General features: G+C 33.8%; 2 protein-coding genes across 2 annotated transcripts in view; both read right to left on the bottom strand.

Moving 5' to 3' along the window:
- Positions 1-1,329: 1,329 nt before the first annotated feature.
- The window catches only part of LOC140045042 (uncharacterized), a 97,317-nt gene continuing 72,542 nt past the window's right edge, over positions 1,330-26,104 (bottom strand). Inside the window, exons 11-22 of the mRNA XM_072089772.1 lie at positions 10,828-10,852; positions 9,991-10,142; positions 9,369-9,458; positions 8,703-8,882; positions 8,039-8,281; positions 6,898-7,095; positions 6,033-6,227; positions 5,363-5,674; positions 4,760-4,837; positions 4,222-4,423; positions 2,765-3,016; positions 1,330-2,113 (exon numbers count right to left, since the gene is read on the bottom strand). Coding sequence (XP_071945873.1) covers positions 1,857-2,113; positions 2,765-3,016; positions 4,222-4,423; positions 4,760-4,837; positions 5,363-5,674; positions 6,033-6,227; positions 6,898-7,095; positions 8,039-8,281; positions 8,703-8,882; positions 9,369-9,458; positions 9,991-10,142; positions 10,828-10,852 — 2,184 coding nt within the window. The 3' untranslated portion in view covers positions 1,330-1,856. The remainder of the gene's footprint in view (positions 2,114-2,764; positions 3,017-4,221; positions 4,424-4,759; positions 4,838-5,362; positions 5,675-6,032; positions 6,228-6,897; positions 7,096-8,038; positions 8,282-8,702; positions 8,883-9,368; positions 9,459-9,990; positions 10,143-10,827; positions 10,853-26,104) is intronic.
- On the bottom strand, positions 11,406-17,396 carry LOC140043297 (2-oxoglutarate and iron-dependent oxygenase domain-containing protein 2-like). The gene is made up of 5 exons (XM_072087796.1): positions 17,227-17,396; positions 15,262-15,372; positions 14,900-14,999; positions 13,923-14,047; positions 11,406-11,549 (listed from the first exon to the last, which is right to left on the bottom strand). Exons 1-5 carry the CDS (start codon positions 17,368-17,370, stop codon positions 11,406-11,408), a joined length of 624 nt encoding a protein of 207 aa, XP_071943897.1. The 5' UTR covers positions 17,371-17,396.

The following is a 26,104-nucleotide window of genomic DNA, read 5'->3' as shown; positions in this document are numbered from 1 at the left end:
ATTGTAAACAATACAAATGAGCTGAAAGGTTAGAATACAACCAATAAGACCAATCAATACCTTGGTAAATTACATTTAATTGATTTACAATCTATTGTGAGACTGTTGAGTTATTGTAAACAATACAAATGAGCTGAAAGGTTAGAATACAACCAAGAAGACCAATCAATGCCTTGGTAAATTACATTTAATTGATTTACAATCTATTGTGAGACTGTTGAGTTATTGTAAACAATACAAATGAACTAGAAGGTTAGAGTACAACCAAGAAGACCAATCAATACCTTGGTAAATTACATTTAATTGATTTACAATCTATTGTGAGACTGTTGAGTTATTGTAAACAATACAAATGAGCTGAAAGGTTAGAATACAACCAATAAGACCAATCAATACCTTGGTAAATTACATTTAATTGATTTACAATCTATTGTGAGACTGTTGAGTTATTGTAAACAATACAAATGAACTAGAAGGTTAGAGTACAACCAAGAAGACCAATCAATACCTTGGTAAATTACATTTAATTGATTTACAATCTATTGTGAGACTGTTGAGTTATTGTAAACAATACAAATGAGCTGAAAGGTTAGAATACAACCAATAAGACCAATCAATACCTTGGTAAATTACATTTAATTGATTTACAATCTATTGTGAGACTGTTGAGTTATTGTAAACAATACAAATGAACTGAAAGGTTAGAATACAACCAAGAAGACCAATCAATGCCTTGGTAAATTACATTTAATTGATTTACAATCTATTGTGAGACTGTTGAGTTATTGTAAACAATACAAATGAACTAGAAGGTTAGAGTACAACCAAGAAGACCAATCAATACCTTGGTAAATTACATTTAATTGATTTACAATCTATTGTGAGACTGTTGAGTTATTGTAAACAATACAAATGAGCTGAAAGGTTAGAATACAACCAATAAGACCAATCAATACCTTGGTAAATTACATTTAATTGATTTACAATCTATTGTGAGACTGTTGAGTTATTGTAAACAATACAAATGAGCTGAAAGGTTAGAATACAACCAAGAAGACCAATCAATGCCTTGGTAAATTACATTTAATTGATTTACAATCTATTTTGAGACTGTTGAGTTATTGTAAACAATACAAATGAACTGGAAGGTTAGAATACAACCAAGAAGACCAATCAATGCCTTGGTAAATTACATTTAATTGATTTACAATCTATTGTGAGACTGTTGAGTTATTGTAAACAATACAAATGAACTGGAAGGTTAGAATACAACCAAGAAGACCAATCAATGCCTTGGTAAATTACATTTAATTGATTTACAATCTATTGTGAGACTGTTGCGTTATTGTAAACAATACAAATGAACTGGAAGGTTAGAATACAACCAAGAAGACCAATCAATGCCTTGGTAAATTACATTTAATTGATTTACAATCTATTGTGAGACTGTTGAGTTATTGTAAACAATACAAATGAACTGGAAGGTTAGAATACAACCAAGAAGACCAATCAATGCCTTGGTAAATTACATTTAATTGATTTACAATCTATTGTGAGACTGTTGAGTTATTGTAAACAATACAAATGAACTTGAAGGTTAGAATACAACCAGGAAGACCAATCAATGCCTTGGTAAATTACATTTAATTGATTTACAATCTATTGTGAGACTGTTGAGTTATTGTAAACAATAAAAATGAACTGGAAGGTTGGAATACAACCAGGAAGACCAATAAATGCCTTGGTGAATGACATTTAATTTTAATATACACAATAGATAAATGCACAAGTCAACATTATTTCAATGACAGTGATGCTGCTGGTTGTAGGCAGTGACATTCAAAAAATCATTGTTTTCATAGCCTGCATTTAACTTCATCTGCTAAGTCATTTCTGTTAGCTTGTTTAAGGGCTTCAATGAGTTGTGACATAGTACCTGACGACTTCCTGTACCATGCATCCAGCATACTGAAGATTGCTCCTAGCAAGTAACCATGATTGTCTTGCTTAAAGCGATCAAGGTCAGCCTTTGCAAACTCTAGGAATATTGCAACTTGTTCCCACTCACTGCCAAGTTTTTTGGCTAATTCCATTAATTCTTTAGATGCTTCATCTAAGAAAACAAAAAGATTTTTCTCTTATTTCTTTCACATTTGAGATTTCACACACTGATATTAAATTTAATGTAATAGGAATAACATTTTTTCATAACAAGTTGAATGTGGAGAATACATTGTCTTACTACAGTATTACTTAAACAAAATATCACTAAATTACCTGCTGGGCAATTGTATATATTCATTGAAAATCAAAATAGTTGTTCATTATCAAACCAAATACATGGAAAATAATTGAGATTCTTTATCTAAATTGTAAGCACATGAAAATGAGTACAAAAGTATAAAAGTATAAAACAATCAATGTTTTAGTTGCTGTTGTTGGAACAATGTTTTATTTATTTATTAAAATCAGACCAAAAGCTGCTAAGAAACTATAATATAATACAAAATGGAATGGCGTGGAAGAAAACTAAGTTATAGACTTATAATGAAACGTAAAAAATATTAAAATACCAACAATGGTGTTACAAAAAAAAAGAAATGTATTGTATGGGAAGTTGTGAAAATATACTATGTTATAGACATCAACTCTATAATGAAACGTAAAACATATTTAACAAAAATGTATTTATAAAAAATTGAAAAGGATGCTGATGATAGGGCTAAAATTATTAGCAGTTTTTAGAACACTGTTTATAGCTTACTTTTGACTTCATCTGCTAAATCGTGTCTATCAATTTCTCTGAGTGCTTTAGTGAGTTGTATATTCCATGACTTGCTAGTACCTGCCTTCTTGCAGCAAGTGTCTAGCATGCTGAATATTGCTCCTAGCATGTTACGATTGCCATATTTAAAGCCATCAAGCTCTGCCTTAGTGAACCCAAGAAACACAGCCAGTTGTTCCCATTCATTGCCTAGCTTTTTTGCTAGCTTCATCAATTCTCTTGTTCTTTCATCTACAAAATAAGAATATACTTTTCTTTGATTCAGAATTATAATTATTATTAACATTTTAGAAACAAACCACAACAAATACTGTGCATACATGTAATGCGACTACTAATGACGAAATAAAATATGTTGCTTTGAAAAGGTGATCATTGTGGTATTCTGTGTAAACATTATGTGTGATGACAGCAGTGGCTTTTGAATAAATGGCCCCATCAGCTACGAATGCTTACTTGAATGAACACTTTATTTTCAGGCCTATTTATTGATACACTAATATGAAAAGTGCATTTATAATGATGATAACAATACTGATACAAATAAAAAAGAATGCATGTATTTAACTAGGCAGTTTAAACTCACTGTTGAATTAAAAAGGGTATTTGTGTTGACATCATATGACCAATTGCTTGTCATACAATACTACAGTAGTTTAAACCTGTAAAGTTTAGTAACATACCATTATGGTATGTATATATAATTTTAACGCAGCAGATCCAAAAGCAAGAACATAACTCACCAATTACAGATGAAATACAAATCCATATTTTATAAATCGGGATTAATATTAGGCTTAAGGCCAATTTACACAGATGAGCGTGAACTGTAAGGGGTAATGAAAAACAAAAATACAGAATCTATGTTTTTTAAACGTGGATGGCGGTTTAGTGGAAACCCACTCAGGATAGATATAGATCTTACGTAGGACAAGCGTGCAGTTTACCGCTTACCATTATCACTCGTCTATGTAAATTGCGGTGTTGTTGTTGGGTCATGAGAAACATCTTAGTATTATGATTTGAACCAAGGACTAATGTACAGTAATACACCAAGCCACAGTACCACTGCTAGTGTCATGATGCTTGTTTACCAGACATTAAACATTATGGGTAATTGCTTGTCTTTAATGACGTTTTAAAGTTTATTCTATTCATTTATGTAGGGTGATAATGATGATGATCTTGTTGCACATATTTTAACCGCTTCATAGTTATTGTTTAAATTCTATTACATGTAATTTGTTGAATCATTACCTGTATATATCTACACTTCTATTACAATAATAGATAAGGAAGCAGTAAAAGTATACACTAAATGCTACTTATGGCAAATGATCCAAAATCTAAAATAAAGCCCCTTCCCATAAAATTTAATCTGAAATACAATGCACCAGTGATTTGTATAATTTGTACTCTAGTATTGCTGAACTTACTGCCAAATAGCCTCTTGTAGCGTTTAACATTCATCCGATCTCCTTTGCATGGCAACATCTCTTCCTGGAAATCTCCAAGAATTTGCATGTGTTTCTTCTCAGATGTCTTACTACAATCACAGGGAATGCATCGATGGAATTTAATGCCCCTTCTACCACCATCTTTAGAATGTTTGAAAGACATCTCAAGCGTTGACATAACCTGTAAGAAAATAAAGTTGATAATTCCTTTTAACTAGAGAGTTTGTTCGCTTCACTCTACTGGGAATTTCTAAAACATGGCCAACGCCTCTGGAAACTATGTGTGTGAGATTTGAACATGTACTGAAAATAAGTCTTGTAAGATGCGAAATATATGCCAATTATGATTATGTCCCCTGTCAGAAATGATGTATGTACACGAATCGTCTCCTGGCCGAATCGTCCCGGTACTACATATTCATTGTGCGGTGTATTCATATTTTCTGGACTTATCGACGAATAAAAATATTGAATGTCGCCACCAATGGTGCATGTTTTAAAAGAAATCATAACATACCTGTTTACATGCTTCAGGAGAAGGTTCACATTCTGTGGTAGCTGTTTCTGCAATTGCCATTCTGCCTTTAATTGTTGCCTAAAGACAAACATTTTAAAGTACATAAGTTTATTTGTCTATTATGTTTGTAATAAATCTTATGGATCTCAGGATGCCAATTCTGGACATTTTATTATTATTTCAGATCTGCTAGTGTTAAAAGATTAGAGAGAATTTTCAAAAGATGGCGAGCAGTCTCAAAGTAACAAATAAACTGGAATTTCAATTTCTTGTTTTTGTCGTTGCTGTTCTATTGATAGTCAACTGAAACTATTGTCAGTTGAAAGGCTGGTTAAATAAAATTTACACCAAACTTGCATAAAAATTGTTGTAGTGAAATTAGCCCAATCACACGCAGCATTAAGAATTTTACAGTAGGCGGAGGTATGAACTCTCAGAGTGCCATTCTAGTTTTTATATGCACTTGATCTGTTGTAGCATATTAATTTTAGGATTTGAAAGCTATTGCATGCATTATTGTCGCACACTTGTATATAACATATTTAATAGCACCAAAATATAACATTACACTATTGATAGTTTAAATTTAAGATTTAATGTCACCTTTAACATGAACTTTCGTTCATCTTCTTTAGTTACCAATTGAACAAGAGACAGAATCACATTATGACATTGGTCTATGTAGAGCTCAGCATGATTATGGGATAGTTGTGGTTCATCTTCTGTCTCCTTCTGATATTCATTAATGAAATCAATCACTAAATATGGAAACAGTATGTCAGGCAGATGTCCACAAAGGTCGTAATAGATACTGATAGAATAGTGCCCATCATGCACAGACTTCACTTCACTGGATGGTGACGTCTCAAAAGCAAGTCGTAGTGGTACAAAAAATGATCGCTTGACAACTGATTTCTGAAATAATTAATGTCAAAATGTGTAAAAATGCAATAAAATTTAATCTGCTTTGATCAAACTTTAAACAAGTACAGTAAAATAATAGTGCTTAAAGAAATGTATCTAACATCTTTAATACTAAGTCTTGTTAAAATCAGGCCAGTAGCAAGGAAGGTTGAAGACTGAGACGGCCTAACTGCGTTATTGGGGCAAAACGTAAGCAGCTTTCATCAATTACAAAAATTCCTTTATATCCCATTTAAACTACCTCTCAGAAGTAAGGGTATGTCATCAACAGGGTTGTTCTTAAAAAAAAACCATATAAAATATTGGTCGTAAAATAAATTTGTGTAAAAAAGCTAAGAAAAAAACCTACTGTAGATGTACTTGCTGTGTTGGCTTGGCTGATGGAAGTTGTTCTCTCACAAATGAAACCAAATCGAATCATCAGGTCAACAAGGTATTGAAATTTCTCACTATCAATACCCTTTTTCTCCCACAATTTCTTTAACAACATCTCATCCAGTATGCCTTTGTCAAGGTTTCTAAAGGCTTCACGGTACTGAGGTGTCTAAAATAACAAAACAATCAAAATGTACTTTTGTGTCCATGAACCAGTAGTGAAGGAATGTTAAGAGAAAGAAGAGAATTTTTATGAGAACCAATATAATTAATTTAACTAGAGGGTATGCTTGCTTTTCGTATCCTGTATCTAGGAAGTGCCCTCAAATGGTTCTTAAATACTGTAATGAAGCTTTGGCATAAAACAAATGTAGACAAAGCTATTGTATATGTGTACTGGAGGGCTATACCTGCAGATATGATGGTGGTCATGTATGTAGTAAAAAATTGTCCAAATATTGAAACAAATTTAAACAAAGCCAATTTTGTTTTGACACCTTTGATGAATTTGGGTGGACCTTCACAATTATATCATACACAAAACAATTATTGTAGATGGAGATAGCCTGCTGCAAAGCAGCATAATATTATTGTGTGTGGGTATGTTTCAGTATCGACATTGCGTACCACATTCTAAAAGTATTCCTATATATAGATTCATCACATGTTTTACCACAATTGGAACATTTGTGTCAAATGAAACAAACTTGATTGTGTTGGGGTTTACAGATAAATTAGAGAAAGTTTAAGACTAATTAAAAGTTTCACCAATCTAGCATTTTTTTATCTGTCAACTTCTGAACGAATGAGTGTTTTGTTCACAACATAAGCCCACTTACTTTAAACTCATCAGGCGTAACCACTGTCACAAATGCTGTAACAAACTGAACAAGACTCATTGGGTCCAACACCAATTGATTCCGTAATAATTCATTATCAGGCAAGTAGATTATGTCACCAAGGTCGTACAGAAAATTAAGCATAATTAACTGTTGGCTTTCATCATCAATTCCGTTTTGTCTGGCCATTTCTTTAACCTAAAATCAACAAAAATGCATGTGTTTAAAATTTTAATAAATATACAAGCTTTTGTAACCCACACAATAATGATGTGCACTCAAGGTCAAATACAATACCTTACCACAAGCCACATCTGGCTCGAATTTTGTATTCGGATATGTTTGTGAATGGTATTCTATTGTGCCTGCCATACTTACCTTGAAGTGAGAAGCAAATTTCTAAAAGCATTTCCAAATGACTATTGACAGTGTATCAAAATCAATTCTGTTTTAAACATGTTCACCCTCTGCATACTAAGTTTGTCAGACAAGTGCCAAGTATGAAATGAATACAATTGTTATTTAATGCTATTCATCCCTTACTCTATTCATGCATATAATGACAGTAAATGAATATAGTTTTCAGAGAGTATTTGAATTTCCAATTTCTTTTTGTTTCACGAGACTGTAGACGTTATTAGCAAAGGCACGCTGTTTTTTGTATGTTGCAATATTTTTAGACATCCAAGGTTTGTTGTGTAAGTATGACTTCTTATGTTTAATTGGGATCACATTGTTGAGGCATTGCTTGATGTATTCATTGATGACAGTCACACTAGCATTTATGTCAGTGTTGTCATAGTACACTGACCATTGCATCTCTTGTCCAGGAGCGGTATTTAATTGTAGCAGGCTTAAATTTATTATTAAAGTATTGCCTGTATTTTGGCAACATACATATTGTGTTATGATTCGAGGCACCTAAAGTGGTACGGGAGTTAGTTGGTTTATTAATGTATTGAACATAGCCCGGATAGTTAAGGTGGCATTTATTAACATCACCAATTACAAGTATAATATAATCTGGTGATTTGTTTTCAAGAGCAGACAGTCTTGAATGTGTTGTTAAAGAAAAGCCTTCACAATATTTATTATTGAACAAGTTTTGCTATCCCTAAAAAAAAAAATTATAATAAAATACCTCTTCTGCAGAACATATCAATTTGTCCTTCCTCAGATTATACATTTCACATCTAAAACGCATCCACTTTAATGGAATAGACCGTTTTAAATGGTTCATAAGATCTTGAATTACTTCTTTCAGAGCACTAAAGCTCTTGTCTGTAGTCTCTCTACTGTTTTCAACAGCATAGTATCCAAGTACATGTTTTTCATATGGTTTTCCTTTCAGGGAATCTTTAACTTTCTGTAAAACCACCTCGGCCTAGATTAAACAAAAATTAAACAACACTACATAATATACAAACAAAAGACAATAAAAACAGCACCGTATTTAAACATACAAAAAGAATTGTTAATTTTTCTTTCCAAAAGTTTATTTTAAAACCTTAAAATGCTAACATGTAGTAATATTAATAAAGTCCAAATGTCCTCTTCTATGTTTCATTTTCATCAAGTATATTCTTTATATATTTCAAATTTGACAATCACTTGTTTTATTTCATGTCAACTTAATTTGCACAAAAAGCTAAATTACATTTGGTGGATTTAAAACTGTGTAAATTGATTGATTATTAGTCCTACAGTTTCAATGTACTATACCCACTGTGGTACATGTGCCCAAGACAAATATTTTAAGCTTTGTATTAACTGTAAACACAAACCTATTATAGATTATTACTAACCTCTTTATTTTGTTCTTCTTCTGTTTCTCCCAGACTTGCCTTGTGTGTGCCAACAACAAGGATAGCAGGTAAATTTACTTCCTTCTCATTATTCTCTCCCAATATACGACTATGGGAATAAACTGACAGGATCGAAGACAGTAAAAACTGACGATTTGTCCAATGATGTTCACGTTCTTGCTGTAAAAAATAATTTATTAAATTTAAATAATAATTTTCTATAAAAATCTATAAGAAATTGTATATTATTTTAGCAGCAAACAAAAATAGTATAATTTCAACTTTAGGTTATTATATACATATATATAAACATTACAGGCACAGAATAAATTCTAAACCACCCGGTGATATACTGAAATTGAATTAATTAATTTGAAATGATAAGATGAGGAAATCTGTGAGAATGAGAAAAAAGTCGACCCGGAACCTTCTGCCTGATATGCAGATGTCCTAACCATTCATGGTATTGTTCAAACTCGATTGGATAGTGACTCTTTAACATTCTCGGCGTGGTACGGTGGAACAGCACTAGTCTATATATATAAAAGTAAGTATGACATTCTTTGACACAGCTACATTGCAATGCAATGCAAGCATTTTACTTTTAACCAATGAATGAGATTGTCAACAACATCTAATCTAATCTAATACCCCTGAAATACTTACCCCATTGGGATCTATTACTATTGCAGGATCATCGAGGTCTTTACTCAAATCAAAGACAGCAACATAAACTGCCTCTGATGTCACAAAGATCTGCATACAAAATAAAAACAATAATTTATAAACTATTTGACAAGGATATTAAAGCCTACTGATGTAATAGAATGCAGTGTTTTCTAAAATCAATAAATATATGCAGAACATATAGACCGCATATCATCAAAGAAATACTTATCTCTTAAAACAGCAATATAGAAATAATGTGAATAGAATACAAATATATTAGAATAAAGAAAAGTAAACTTTAGAAATAGTTAAGAGTGCTAAATAGAGAAAAAGCTCTTCAAATTCACTTCACATGTAGTGAGAGAAGTCTATGGATAGCTTGCAAAACTTATAGATTGGGTGTGTGAAGAGATACACAGAGGTTTGTTGGGTAATCTGTTAACATTAAGATAGGTGGAAGGCCTAAACAACAATCTTTACAGTGGGCATGTTCCCACCTATCTACACACAGCAGAATCCTATCCATGTGATACAGATAAGATACTGCCATAATTAGGCATTAAAACTGTTAATACACAAACAATAGACCATACAAACATACAAAATGTCCAAAACTTACCTGATGTATTCCTTGATAGATTAACTGTCCCCCGTGATCCCAAATGTTAAAAGTTTCCAAAGGAGACTGTTTTACATCTTGTTTTGAAAAAATTTCCTGAATAATATATTTATCCAACGATTGTTGAACATTCAATGATGCATCTTCAGTTCCTTTATTAATCAACGGGAAAAATGTGTAAAAAATATTGTTTACAAATCAAATAGACTAAATATATGTAAAAAGATAATAGACATTGAATATATCATCATTATCATCTCTACAACTATTATAATTTGTCTAAATGTTACTATTATCAATGACATCTTCTCTGTGGTAATTTTCTGTTGTCATTATCTTTATCATTATATCTTTACGTTCATTTTTTTTGGTTGTGTTTCGTGGTCTCACCCTAATTTTTGGTTTTTGTTTTTAACATTATTGCACTTAAATGACAATTTGAATAGTGATCTACCTCTTTCTCATTTCAGTAAAATATTACACATGATATTTATATAAGATAAAAAATAAATTTATAATGCACTTATATACTGTAGCAACAATATTTCAGTAAATCACTTTTTCTACAATTAAAATGTTTAAAAGATAAAACTAATTAAACCTAAAATAACAAGAAAAGATGTAAAAAGTTATTAAATGGCTCTTCTTTGGGTAGAAAGGCTATCTTGATTCATTGTAGTAAACACTTTCACTGTTAATTTTATCAACTTTATTATTATTATTTGTGAATCATCATTTTTATCATTCACTAATTCTATTATTATTCACTCAGCATGTTCCATTATTTTATACTTGCACAATTAACGTATTAAGAATTTAAGTTAATTACACACTTACCTTCTGCAGTTGATTTCTTGCTAACCTGATGCACAAGAAATAAAAATAACAAATATTATATAAATAACATAGAGGTAAATGTTTTACTTTCTGAACCATTCATATCAGTGTAATGTTATATACCATGTTAAAAGTAAGTATATAAATTCGAAGGCAAATTACTGTCAATGGTTATCATTGGCTGGATCTTAATAGAATAAGGAAAAGTTAAACACTGTTCTTTCGCCAGGGCTATAATGTTAAAAGTATAATAGATTTAATTCCTCATTTTAAACAGTATACAAGTAATGAATTTGTGAGTTGAAAGAAAGATGGATTATTCTTTTTGAGGATGTAGAGTTGAGTTAAATAGAACAGTCAACAAATGCTATATTGTAGTACTCACATCTTTAGCTTTTGCAGGTGTTTCAGTATTCACCTCTAAAATTTGATTAAATACAAAATAAAGTATAAGAAAATCATAATTTATCTATTAGATGAACTGAGTTAACTTGACATTGTATAGCTGTTAGAAAAATAAAATGAACTTACCACTATTTGTGGTGGTTTTGCTGTTTGTGGTACATGAATAATTATTTCTAAATCAATTCGTAAATCACCAAACTCAATAAACTGATTAGAGAAAAACTTCCCTTTTGACGAAAAATTTTTTTCCCCCAATTTATACCAGGAAATGTTATTCCTTTGTACTTTCTGTCTCTCTTACTTGGGCGTGACTTTTCCTGGCAAGAAATAAAAATGTGAATCTGTAAAGTAATCAAGATTTAAAGCAATGTCACTGGTAAAGGCTTCTATACAAATATGAAATGCTATGCTCTAATTATTAATATAATTTAGAAGATAACCATTATACGGAGGTTTTGGACTTCCCAACTTAGAAATATTGGAAGATTTTATAAAAGCATGTCCACACTATAGAGGGGTGCTATAATATTTACTTACAAAAAAAATACATCCAATCCAAGAACACTTATTATTTATAATAGTAAACATGGCAAACTTATTACTTCACTTATTAAACAATCCATGAATATCTTACGTTCAGTTTATTTCTAGAGTAGTAACATTTTTTTTAACAACTTTGGATATTTTGTTGGTTAATCCAAAATAAATTGTATTTTAGGGAGAGAGTTGGGAGGTCTGATGTCTTTTGAAAGCAACTTTTATATTAACAACAATTTCATTAAAGATGTATTGTCCCACAAAAAAACATGAAAGATGAAAAAAAAAATGAAAAAATAAATAAATTGGTCACTTATAAAATGACAAAATAAATGGTTACATTCAAGCAAAAACCCACTGACTAGCAGCCAATTTTACTATTTTTTTGCTTTATATTACTACAATCTAACCCCCTCGTCGGGGAGTCTAGAATGTACGCTAAAGCAAAAACGAATTATGTCAATTTTTCATATGTTCACCAATTTTTAAATTTACAAGTAACCCTCTGTACCGTGGGGCATCTAAAATAAATATTTCATACATTACTAAACAAAAAAACATGCCATTTTGTTATAGTGTGTACACACCTTTTGTTATAGTGTGTACACACCTTTTGTTATAGTGTGTACACACCTTTTGTTATAGTGTGTACACACCTTTTGTTATAGTGTGTACACACCTTTGTTATAGTGTGTACACACCTTTTGTTATAGTGTGTACACACCTTTTGTTATAGTGTGTACACACCTTTTGTTATAGTGTGTACACACCTTTTGTTATAGTGTGTACACACCTTTTGTTATAGTGTGTACACACCTTTTGTTATAGTGTGTACACACCTTTGTTATAGTGTGTACACACCTTTTGTTATAGTGTGTACACACCTTTTGTTATAGTGTGTACACACCTTTTGTTATAGTGTGTACACACCTTTTGTTATAGTGTGTACACACCTTTTGTTATAGTGTGTACACACCTTTTGTTATAGTGTGTACACACCTTTGTTATAGTGTGTACACACCTTTTGTTATAGTGTGTACACACCTTTTGTTATAGTGTGTACACACCTTTTGTTATAGTGTGTACACACCTTTTGTTATAGTGTGTACACACCTTTTGTTATAGTGTGTACACACCTTTTGTTATAGTGTGTACACACCTTTTGTTATAGTGTGTACACACCTTTTGTTATAGTGTGTACACACCTTTTGTTATAGTGTGTACACACCTTTTGTTATAGTGTGTACACACCTTTTGTTATAGTGTGTACACACCTTTTGTTATAGTGTGTACACACCGTTTGTTATAGTGTGTACACACCTTTTGTTATAGTGTGTACATACCTTTTGTTATAGTGTGTACACACCTTTTGTTATAGTGTGTACACACCTTTTGTTATAGTGTGTACACACCTTTTGTTATAGTGTGTACATACCTTTTGTTATAGTGTGTACATACCTTTTGTTATAGTGTGTACACACCTTTTGTTATAGTGTGTACACACCTTTTGTTACAATTGTCACAAAATACAAAAATAGTCTAAATTATTGCAAAAATCGTTATGCAATAATGTCAAAGGTCAAAAATGATATTTCCTGTCAAATTTCAAAAATATGTTCCATTAAAGCTAATATAAATATGGATATTCTGAACAATTTAAGATAAAAATAAAATCTTTATGACCAGGGGTTACCAAGATATGACCCTTATGTAAAAACAAGGTCAAAGGTCAAAAGTGGCATTTACGGCCATTTTGAACGAAAACTTTTCATTATAGTACATAGAAATGTGCATATTCTGAACAATTTAAGACCAAAATCAGACCTCTATGATCAGCCTTTGTCAAGTACCGTCTATATTTATGATTTTGATAAATCCAAGATGGCCACCAAAATGGCCCCCAAAAGACCCCATGGGACAATATTTTGTCTTGGGAACATCAAAAAATGTTAATTATATATATTCAGGATTACAAAAATGTACATTAAAAAAATACATCATGGGGGTGCACGGTAACCCCTCCTTCCTACCCTACTAATGTTTATGAGGGGCATTTATACCAAATGATGTTAATGGGGTAGGGGAGTTAATATTTGAGGTGGGGTTTTTGATTAGTTTATGCAAAGCAGGGCATTTACGGTAGCCACACTTACACCATAATTGTTCATTGTATTTGGTCTTCCTTTTGGTAAATCTGTGTTTTCAAAATGTTCTATTTCTTCTTTAAATGAATTACAAAACTCTTCAGTAAATATTGGAAAAGAGTAAATACGCTCTCCTACATAAAAAAAAAACAGTTAAATGTGAAACATAAAAGTTTTATGTTTCACATTTAACTGTTTTTTTTTTATGTAGGAGAGCGTATTTACTCTTTTCCAATATTTACTGAAGAGTTTTGTAATTTCCGGCCAACTAGAGTTGTCCTACTGATGAGTAGGCTAATAGATTAGGCCTATTTTTTTCATTGGGGCTTCCCCCTGACGTTCGTAATGAACGCAAAAAATGTTTCTTCGCGTATGTTTACCGGCGGAAAAAGTTGGCTACGATCGTTTTGTTGTTTGCTAGCGCGCTATAAGTGTTATTTCCGGCCAAACCAGAGGTGTCATTCAACATAAATGTTATGTGCGAGAGTACCATTTCCGGCCATCTAGGGTGTAAATTACCCAAAATCGCTTCGCCACAGCCCCAACCATGGTGGGGCTGTGACTCAAGTACTTAGTGTCGGAATGCCCCTCCCCCCTCGGGGGGGGGGGGGGGGGGCCCAAGCGTGACGCTTGATTTGAATCCTGGGGAGAACACTGAAAACGTAATTACAGTAAATATGCAAGTTTTTGAATGCCATTTTGAGTTATAGAACATCCATTGTTCACAAAATAACAATGCAAAAACATGTAATTTTGCCATTTTTTGTGTGCTTAACTTTTCCTTTAATGTGTTTGAAATATGCCTTTTCGTCAAATAGTTTTAATCATATAGGAAAGCTTGCTCTACTAGTGTATAGCTTTGATTTTTATCTTTTTCGATTACTGTTCCATGGCAGAATGAGCTTCACAATGTACAGTTATTTAAGTTAGACTCCTTTACTAATTTTTTATAGAATTTGATTACAATAGGTCAACTATCAACAAACCTTTTTCAGTACTCATGAGTTTTATCAAACTTTGCATTGATGCATTTTTCTGCTTGCTATGTTCAACCAACTTCAGAAATTTTAGGCTCAGAAATGAAATCTATAACAATCTCAACGAGAAAATATAATACCATAAAGAAGTAAAACTTTCCAACTATTTCAAATATTTTTAGTCAAGATATTTAACTAAACATATAACTAAAGGGGAAGTTGTCCTTGTCAGTTGTAGTAGTCAAGCTAAACATTTGTTGTAATAGTTGGTCTTTACAAAATCAGACATGCATTCATAGTTGTATTCCATCAGCAGGGTGTAGTTAACAGGTAAAATATTTATTTCATTTTTTTACTACTTAATTCCATACCTGTAGTTTGTATATCTCTTGATTGAGTGGTGTGTAATATTTTAAAATTGTCTCTTTTCTCTTTAAATAATCTCGGCCAAGTGATTTTCTACGTTCTACTTCTGTTTTAACCTGAAATGAATTGTTAGTGAGATAACATGTGTTTAATGGTATGAAATAAAATAAAGAAAATATAGTTTTGCATTTGAATGTCCCACTATGAGGAAAATTGTCTGCATGAGCCAAATTCTGTTTTATTCCTAGAAGAGTTTATTGACAAAAAAGGAAAATTGTCTGCTAGACAGGTACCGTATCCTGCTACACATGTACCGTATTCTGATACACAGGTACCGTATTCTGCTACACATGTACCGTATTCTGATACACAGGTACCGTATTCTGCTACACATGTACTGTATTCTGCTACACATGTACCGTATTCTGCTACACATGTACACTATTCTGCTACACAGGTACCGTATTCTGCTACACAGGTACCGTATTCTGATACACATGTACCGTATTCTGCTACACATGTACCATATTCTGCTATACAGGTACCGTATTCTGCTACAACACACACATGAACTGTATTTTGCTACTTGTACCATTATCAGCCAGATAACTTAACATAATTACATAAATTAAAACATCAATTACTTACGACTCTCAGAACGTCTGTGAATCCTTCTTCATTGTCACACCCTTTGTTTTTAATAATCTACAAAATAATACACAAACAATTCACATTTTATTATTAATATTATATGTACTATACAGTAGCTCCAATTTGAAGCTTGTTTCTCTCTATTTCCCATTCACATTTAAATTACATACCATATATGTGTTATGCGCGATTTGAACGATTTGCGCAATTTGAAATTGCGCAAAAAAATCCTTGCGCAATTTGAAATTGCGCAAAGAATTCTTGCGCAATTTAAAATTGCGCAAGGATTTTTTTGCGCAATTTCAAATTGCGCAATCAACTTGCGCAATTTCAAATTGCGCAAGAAAATCTTTGCGCAATTTTAAATTGCGCTGCACAATTTGTAAATTGCGCAAGATAGTTCTTGCGCAATATGACACCTTTGCGCAATTTGAAAACGAACTGTAAATTTTCCCATACATGGCTAGGCTAGGCCTAGGCAGAGGAGTTTAAAATTTAGTATTTTATTATATAGGGTAAATAAGACCATTTCAATGAAGATAATGTTAATACTCACTTTTTAAGTTTTTAATATTAGTTTAAGCTAGGCCATGTAACCTAGTCAGTATCAGTAGTCCAAACCCTAGCTAGGCTAGAGCAGTATAGCCGGCCGCCCGCGCCGCGCCCGCCTGGTGGAACACCACCGCTTCGTTTTCCTTCGTCGGTTCTTCGACGGTATGCTAACTTATAACAATATTTGCACTACTAAATTAAGGAAATGCGATATTTATCTTTAATTTTGAATCATTCTTAGAAATTACTATAAAAATATGGGTGTGCATGATTTCACAATCTGTCGAAAAACCTTGCGCAATTTGCAGATTACTTGCGCAATTTAATACGTTGCTTGCGCAATTTGAAACACATGTTTCAATTCAAATTGCGCAAGGATTTTTTTTGCGCAATTTCAAATTGCGCAAATCGTTCAAATCGCGCATAACATATGTACTCACTCAGTGCTTAAACGGAGCACTTATGGAAACTACAGTACTACCGTACTGTACCATCATAATGCATAATTTGTTAATTTTGACCTGTGCATGTAAATTATAAAAATACTGCATACCCTAGACTAAGGCCTATATCATAAATTCATATATGTAAAGTTTTCAGTATGGCTACAGCGGAAAAAATCTAATTTCCAAAATAAAGGCCTAGGTCTAGGGTAGGGTTAGTTTAGACAGGCCTACTAGTTCTACTTAACTAGGACCAGACCAGGTTCTGCTGTCTAGGCCTAGCTAGGCCTAGTACAAAGAAGATTTGGCAGCAACAGGTTTTACCGGTTTCCAAATATCAGCAAATATTTTATCATCTATATACGTCACATGCAGTTTAAACTTAGGTAAAAATATGTTATGGGTGTAGTAACAGCTACAAACATATCTTGTTGATTGATTGATCGCAAAAACCATAGCAAAAAACATGTGTAATTAAATAGCTGTTGTTTATTTTAAGGTCACCGAGTCATAACAGAGAGGGCGGTACACAGCGGTTTTTTTTTATTTTTTTATTAGATACTTTATTATATACTTTATTATATATTAAATTTTTATTTATTTTATATTTTTATTATATATTAAATCTTTATTATATATTACTTTATTATATATTAGATACTTTATTATATATTAACATTAATAATGTTAATATAAAATGGCGATGGTTAAACTCAATTAAAAGTATTCTGAATAATACTGGATTTAATCATGTATTTTCAAATAACATACCTAAAGATTCAGCATGGTTTAAATCTTTTAAGTGTGTTAATCGTCAAATGTATGAATTGGATTGGTTTAATAAAAGCTGTACCAAACCATCATTATCACTTTATGTTAAATTTAAAAAAATGCCTGAGTTAGAAAATTATCTTACTGTTAAAACTGATTTTCATGGTGCTCAATTGAAATTTAAGGCAAGGTCAAATACTCTTCAACTTGAAAGTAGATTAAGTAAATGGGATATGAATAATACTGGTAATTGTATGTTATGTAAGGATGAACCTGAAGATTTATATCATTTTATGTTAAATTGTAAAGTACTACAAGAAGTGCGAATTTCAGAATTTGAATGCTTGGAACAAAACCTTAATGATTCTGGTCTTTCAGATCTATGGAATTCACTCCAGTTAAATAATTCAGAAGTTATCTTAATGATTATACTTGGTGGTGATTGTTCTGTTCTCATTCCAACAATGTCGATTAATATGGTAAACAAAGCCCATGACATTCTTGATAAATTCTGCAAATCATATCTTAAGAAAGCATGGGCCTTTAGACAACGTATAAAGTCTAACATTATCGAATGATTTTTTTAAATTTTTTTATTGTATGTAAGTTGGTTTAGTTATCTTAATTCTGTTTACAGTCATCAAATAATTCACCACAGCTGAAATAATTTAATCTATGCTTTCCTGTTTATTGATGTCCCTAATTTGGGTTCCTATTGTTCCTTATTATTTTTGCTGGTAGACACTGTGTATCAAGAATGTGTATATCTTAACATAGATTCTAAGTACTGTATATTCCTTTGTTCATATACTAATTGATATGCTAATTTAGTGTCCAAGCTTATATATGTGGGTTGCATTTAATTGGTTTTAGTATTACAGTTTATTTTTAATTTGGTTTTATCGAACTTCCGTTTTATCTGAGTATTATCTGTTTTAATCTAGTTTATCTTTATTTTTATACTCATATTTTTTATATTGTATGTTTAATTGTTTTAAGGATGCACCATTATTATGTGTGCCGCTGTTCAAAAAGCGTTTTCCAAATAAATTATTATTATTATTATAGGTGGCGCGCGGCGGTGTTATCAAAGAATATATATCACAAGAATGAGTATTCCGCGATTTTTGCATGAGAAACTTGTAACAGAGAGCTCCAGTGAATGATGCCCGCCCTCATAAGGGCGGATGTATACATACTAAATAAGACTTGATTTAATAGACATGATACATGTCGCATTAAATAGAATTATGATGATAGTTTTTGCAATTGTAAACTATTTTATAATACATATTTATTAACAAACTAGTGTTTATTCACTTTTACAGACAATTATTTACTAACATGCTAAGTTAGTTCACAAAAAAGGCCTAACACAGCAACACCAAAAATCAACGAATATTACTCAGCACGGCATATTCTTTACCATTGCCGTGTACTACTGTACGCCCGGTAAATTAAGTATTGTTTTTATGATATAAATTAGTATAAAACACATGTTATTAATAGGAGAAAATGTTGAATGTCATTAACATTTATTTGTTTTACCAGAAACAAGTTAAATATAGGAATATTATTAAACTATCCTTCGTGAAAACGCGTAAACACCAACACGCCCGGTCACGCTATCGTAGCGCCCGGTTGATAAAGCAAACTGTTTATACGGCAGTTTTTACTAAATAAATTGCATAAAACGAACAATTAAATATCCAAATAGTATTTAACATGATGTTGGCATGTAGTTGATAACATTTTTATCATCGGAAAATACTCCGGTGGTCCAGCCTTTGATTAGTGAAACCTTCACAAAAAGTTGTATACATCCCAGATACATCCACACTTATGGCGGCGCCCTACCACATGGACAATATTACTGTTACAGGGAAAATCGCGGATTACTCATTCTTGTGATATAATATATTCTTTGGTGTTATTGAAAAAAACTGTTCAGGGGAAGTGAGAGGAGGCGCGCCTATCAAAATGACAACTATTTTGATGGAAAAAAGCAATAATTACATTCCAGTAGGCAAAAAAGTAAGTTACTAAATTAATGCAATTACTAGGCGGCGCCTAGCTAGGCTAGGTACAGGCAATTATGTAGGATAATGCAGGTCAGGTCCAATAAATCTAGGCCTAGCTAGGCCTAGTAGGCCCCAGTTAGGCTAGGCTAGGCCTATATACGGCGCCACTGCAGTTTCGCACCACACTGTTATATCTTCGACTTCTCGCTTAATTTTTTTTCTCACACCCACATCATACAGTTTTGGGCCATTCTGTAACATGTTCCCATGATTTAGCCACCGATATATTACCTTTATCACAATAAAAAATGCCTTTCAAAACCGCTCTTTTTCCGCGAATACTTTGATCGAACTGTGGCCATTTTAGAATCAGAAAATATTAATTTAACCTCTATTTCGCCAGCTGAAAACATTCTTGCCTTTCAAAACTAAATAAGCATATATATATTGTGTAATCGTATTTTATAACACTGCCTTCTATAGTTTCTACATTTTTTTGGGGAAAATGAAGCATACATTCTGGCAATTAAGTGATAAATATAATAAGATGGCGAACATTTCGCAGTGTGTTGACAGCGAGTTCAGTGGAAGAGTCTAAATGTCATCCGTCAGGGCACCTATATATTTTACGCATGCGCACTTAATTCCTTGGATAGATGGACCGCAATTCATAGATCGTATTTTACCATTTGCACAATTATTCGATTACTGTTAGTATTACAGTGTAAGTGCAACGCGATGGTGAAAGTTGTTCTCGTTTTACCTTTGTAATGTTCATGCAATTCCACTACAAAACCATGAATCATACTTTTAGCGTCTGTTGCAAAATTTTAATCTTCGGATAATCATAATTTGCTTATATTTTATTGCGTCACGGCACCTAGTTAGCTCAGTCCTGAGTTAGCTACATGCACTGAGTTAGCATACGTTGTTCGGATATCGATATGAACGAAGGTCTGAATTCACTATGAATCTGGTAGTGCCCTGACGGATGATAAGTATTAATTGTCATCCGTCAGGGCACCTATATAGTTAACATACACGTTGTTTTCCGTTAACATACACGTTGTTAATTCACTCTGTGTAACTGGTAGTGCCCTGACGAATGATAAGTATTAATTGTCATCCGTCAGGGCACCTATAATAGTTATTATAACATACACGTTGCTAATTCACTGTGAAACTGGTAGTGCCCTGACGGATGAAAAGTATTAATTGTCATCCGTCAGGGCACCTAAATAGTTAACATACACGTTGTTAATTCACTGTGTAACGTAGTGCCCTGACGGATGATAAGTATTAATTGTCATCCGTCAGGGCACCTAAATAGTTAACATACACGTTGTTAATTCACTAAGAATCTGGTAGTGCCCTGACGGATGATAAGTATTAATTGTCATCCGTCAGGGCACCTAAATAGTTAACATACACGTTATTAATTCACTCTGTGTAACTGGTAGTGCCCTGACGGATGATAAGTATTAATTGTCACCCGTCAGGGCACCTATATAGTTAACATACACGTTGCTAATTCACTGTGAAACTGGTAGTGCCCTGACGGATGAAAAGTATTAATTGTCATCCGTCAGGGCACCTATATAGTTAACATACACGTTGTTAATTCACTGTGTAACGTAGTGCCCTGACGGATGATAAGTATTAATTGTCATCCGTCAGGCAGGGCACCTATAAAGTTAACATATCATGTTGTTAATTCACTGTGTAGGCCTAACTGGTAGTGCCCTGACGGATGATAAGTATTAATTGTCATCCGTCAGGGCACCTATATAGTTAACATACACGTTATTAATTCACTCTGTGTAACTGGTAGTGCCCTGACGGATGATAAGTATTAATTGTCATCCGTCAGGGCACCTAAATAGTTAACATACACGTTGTTAATTCACTGTGTAACGTAGTGCCCTGACGGATGATAAGTATTAATTGTCATCCGTCAGGGCACCTAAATAGTTAACATACACGTTGTTAATTCACTGTGTAACGTAGTGCCCTGACGGATGATAAGTATTAATTGTCATCCGTCAGGGCACCTATATAGTTAACATACACGTTGTTAATTCACTGTGTAACGTAGTGCCCCTGACGGATGATAGGTATTAATTGTAATCCGTCAGGGCACCTTATATAGTTACCATACACATTGCTAATTCACTGTGAAACTGTTAGTGCCCTGACGGATGAAAAGTATTAATTGTCATCCGTCAGGGCACCTAAATAGTTAACATACACGTTGTTAATTCACTGTGTAACGTAGTGCCCTGACGGATGATAAGTATTAATTGTCATCCGTCAGGGCACCTATAAAGTTAACATATCATGTTGTTAATTCACTGTATAGGCCTAACTGGTAGTGCCCTGACGGATGATAAGGATTAATTGCCATCCGTCAGGGCACATATATAGTTAGCATACACGTTATTAATTCACTCTGTGAAACTGTTAGTGCCCTGACGGATGATAGGTATTAATTGTCATCCGCCAGGGCACCTACTGTATATAGTTAACATACACGTTGTTAATTCACTGTGTAACGTAGTGCCCTGACGGATGATAAGTATTAATTGTCATCCGTCAGGGCACCTATATAGTTAACATACACGTTATTAATTCACTCTGTGTAACTGGTAGTGCCCTGACGGATGATAAGTATTAATTGTCATCCGTCAGGGCACCTAAATAGTTAACATACACGTTGTTAATTCACTGTGTAACGTAGTAATTAGCAACGTGTATGTTAACTATTTAGGTGCCCTGACGGATGACAATTAGGCCTAATACTTATATCATCCGTCAGGGCACTACCAGTTACACACAGTGAATTAGCAACGTGTATGTTAACTATTTAGGTGCCCTGACGGATGACAATTAATACTTATCATCCGTCAGGGCACTACCAGATTCATAGTGAATTAACAACGTGTATGTTAACTATTTAGGTGCCCTGACGGATGACAATTAATACTTATCATCCGTCAGGGCACTACCAGATTCATAGTGAATTAACAACGTGTATGTTAACTATTTAGGTGCCCTGACGGATGACAATTAATACTTATCATCCGTCAGGGCACTACGTTACACAGTGAATTAACAACGTGTATGTTAACTATTTAGGTGCCCTGACGGATGACAATTAGGCCTAATACTTATGGAAATCATCCGTCAGGGCACTACCAGTTACACACAGTGAATTAGCAACGTGTATGTTAACTATTTAGGTGCCCTGACGGATGACAATTAGGCCTAATACTTATATCATCCGTCAGGGCACTACCAGTTACACACAGTGAATTAGCAACGTGTATGTTAACTATTTAGGTGCCCTGACGGATGACAATTAGGCCTAATACTTATATCATCCGTCAGGGCACTACCAGTTACACACAGTGAATTAGCAACGTGTATGTTAACTATTTAGGTGCCCTGACGGATGACAATTAGGCCTAATACTTATATCATCCGTCAGGGCACTACCAGTTACACACAGTGAATTAGCAACGTGTATGTTAACTATTTAGGTGCCCTGACGGATGACAATTAGGCCTAATACTTATATCATCCGTCAGGGCACTACCAGTTACACACAGTGAATTAGCAACGTGTATGTTAACTATTTAGGTGCCCTGACGGATGACAATTAATACTTATCATCCGTCGAGGGCACTACCAGATTCATAGTGAATTAACAACGTGTATGTTAACTATTTAGGTGCCCTGACGGATGACAATTAATACTTATCATCCGTCAGGGCACTACGTTACACAGTGAATTAACAACGTGTATGTTAACTATTTAGGTGCCCTGACGGATGACAATTAATACTTATCATCCGTCAGGGCACTACCAGTTACACAGAGTGAATTAACAACGTGTATGTTAACTATATAGGTGCCCTGACGGATGACAATTAATACTTATCATCCGTCAGGGCACTACGTTACACAGTGAATTAACAACGTGTATGTTAACTATTTAGGTGCCCTGACGGATGACAATTAATACTTATCATCCGTCAGGGCACTACCAGTTACACAGAGTGAATTAATAACGTGTATGTTAACTATTTAGGTGCCCTGACGGATGACAATTAATACTTATCATCCGTCAGGGCACTACCAGATTCATAATGAATTCAGACCTTCGTTCATATCGAACCGAACAACGTATGGTAACTGACGGATTACAATTAATACCTATCATCCGTCAGGGGCACTACGTTACACAGTGAATTAACAACGTGTATGTTAACTATTTAGGTGCCCTGACGGATGACAATTAGGCCTAATACTTATGGAAATCATCCGTCAGGGCACTACCAGTTACACACAGTGAATTAGCAACGTGTATGTTAACTATTTAGGTGCCCTGACGGATGACAATTAGGCCTAATACTTATATCATCCGTCAGGGCACTACCAGTTACACACAGTGAATTAGCAACGTGTATGTTAACTATTTAGGTGCCCTGACGGATGACAATTAGGCCTAATACTTATATCATCCGTCAGGGCACTACCAGTTACACACAGTGAATTAGCAACGTGTATGTTAACTATTTAGGTGCCCTGACGGATGACAATTAGGCCTAATACTTATATCATCCGTCAGGGCACTACCAGTTACACACAGTGAATTAGCAACGTGTATGTTAACTATTTAGGTGCCCTGACGGATGACAATTAGGCCTAATACTTATATCATCCGTCAGGGCACTACCAGTTACACACAGTGAATTAGCAACGTGTATGTTAACTATTTAGGTGCCCTGACGGATGACAATTAATACTTATCATCCGTCGAGGGCACTACCAGATTCATAGTGAATTAACAACGTGTATGTTAACTATTTAGGTGCCCTGACGGATGACAATTAATACTTATCATCCGTCAGGGCACTACGTTACACAGTGAATTAACAACGTGTATGTTAACTATTTAGGTGCCCTGACGGATGACAATTAATACTTATCATCCGTCAGGGCACTACCAGTTACACAGAGTGAATTAACAACGTGTATGTTAACTATATAGGTGCCCTGACGGATGACAATTAATACTTATCATCCGTCAGGGCACTACGTTACACAGTGAATTAACAACGTGTATGTTAACTATTTAGGTGCCCTGACGGATGACAATTAATACTTATCATCCGTCAGGGCACTACCAGTTACACAGAGTGAATTAATAACGTGTATGTTAACTATTTAGGTGCCCTGACGGATGACAATTAATACTTATCATCCGTCAGGGCACTACCAGATTCATAATGAATTCAGACCTTCGTTCATATCGAACCGAACAACGTATGGTAACTGACGGATTACAATTAATACCTATCATCCGTCAGGGGCACTACGTTACACAGTGAATTAACAACGTGTATGTTAACTATATAGGTGCCCTGACGGATGACAATTAATACTTATCATCCGTCAGGGCACTACGTTACACAGTGAATTAACAACGTGTATGTTAACTATTTAGGTGCCCTGACGGATGACAATTAATACTTATCATCCGGGAGGGCACTACCTTACACAGTGAATTAACAACGTGTATGTTAACTATTTAGGTGCCCTGACGGTTGACAATTAATACTTATCATTCGTCAGGGCACTACCAGTTACACAGAGTGAATTAACAACGTGTATGTTAACGGAAAACAACGTGTATGTTAACTATATAGGTGCCCTGACGGATGACAATTAATACTTATCATCCGTCAGGGCACTACCAGATTCATAGTGAATTCAGACCTTCGTTCATATCGAACCGAACAACGTATGGTAACTCAGTGCATGTAGCTAACTCAGCACTGAGCTAACTAGGTGCCGTGACGCAATAAAATTACTAAATATAAGCAAATTATGATTATTCGAAGATTAAAATTTTGCAACAGTACGCTAAAATTATGATTCATGGTTTTGTAGTGGAATTGCATGAAAATTACAAAGGTAAAACGAGAACAACTTTCACCATCGCGTTGCACTTACACTGTAATAATCGAATAATTGTGCAAATGGTAAAATACGATCTATGAATTGCGGTCCATCTATCCAAGGAATTAAGTGCGCATGCGTAAAATAAATAGGTGCCCTGACGGATGACATTTAGACTCTTCCGAGTTCAGTATGGTTTAAAATGTTTGAAAAGTATTGTTATTTAAAAAAAATTACTTCGTAAGTGGTCGCATCGTATAAACATGTTGCATAATATTATGTTGTGAGTTTGAAAAAGGAAAGTTTTGGTGAGAAATCAAAGATATAACGGTGTGGTGCGAAACTGCAGTAGCGCCCTATATACTACTATAGCCTGGCCCTAGAGTAGCCTCTAGGCCTAGCTAGGCTAGGTAGGTAGGCCTGGGTAGGGTATTATTGGGTGCAGG

Source organism: Antedon mediterranea, chromosome 3 (assembly GCF_964355755.1).
Source record: "Antedon mediterranea chromosome 3, ecAntMedi1.1, whole genome shotgun sequence".
NCBI classification, from domain to species: Eukaryota; Metazoa; Echinodermata; class Crinoidea; order Comatulida; family Antedonidae; genus Antedon; species Antedon mediterranea.
This window is presented reverse-complemented; position numbering and strand designations above follow the sequence as displayed.

What these genes read in the sequence shown, in the direction of transcription:
- LOC140043297 (XM_072087796.1), bottom strand. Translation starts at nt 17,370, where the DNA reads ATGTTTTTTGCTATGGTTTTTGCGATCAATCAATCAACAAGATATGTT. An exon ending in ACTCATGAGTACTGAAAAAG is followed by an intron (nt 14,048 to 14,899) that starts GTTTGTTGATAG and finishes TTTTTTATGTAG; the next exon opens with GAGAGCGTATTTACTCTTTT. An exon ending in ATACAATGAACAATTATGGT is followed by an intron (nt 11,550 to 13,922) that starts GTAAGTGTGGCT and finishes ATTTCTTGCCAG; the next exon opens with GAAAAGTCACGCCCAAGTAA.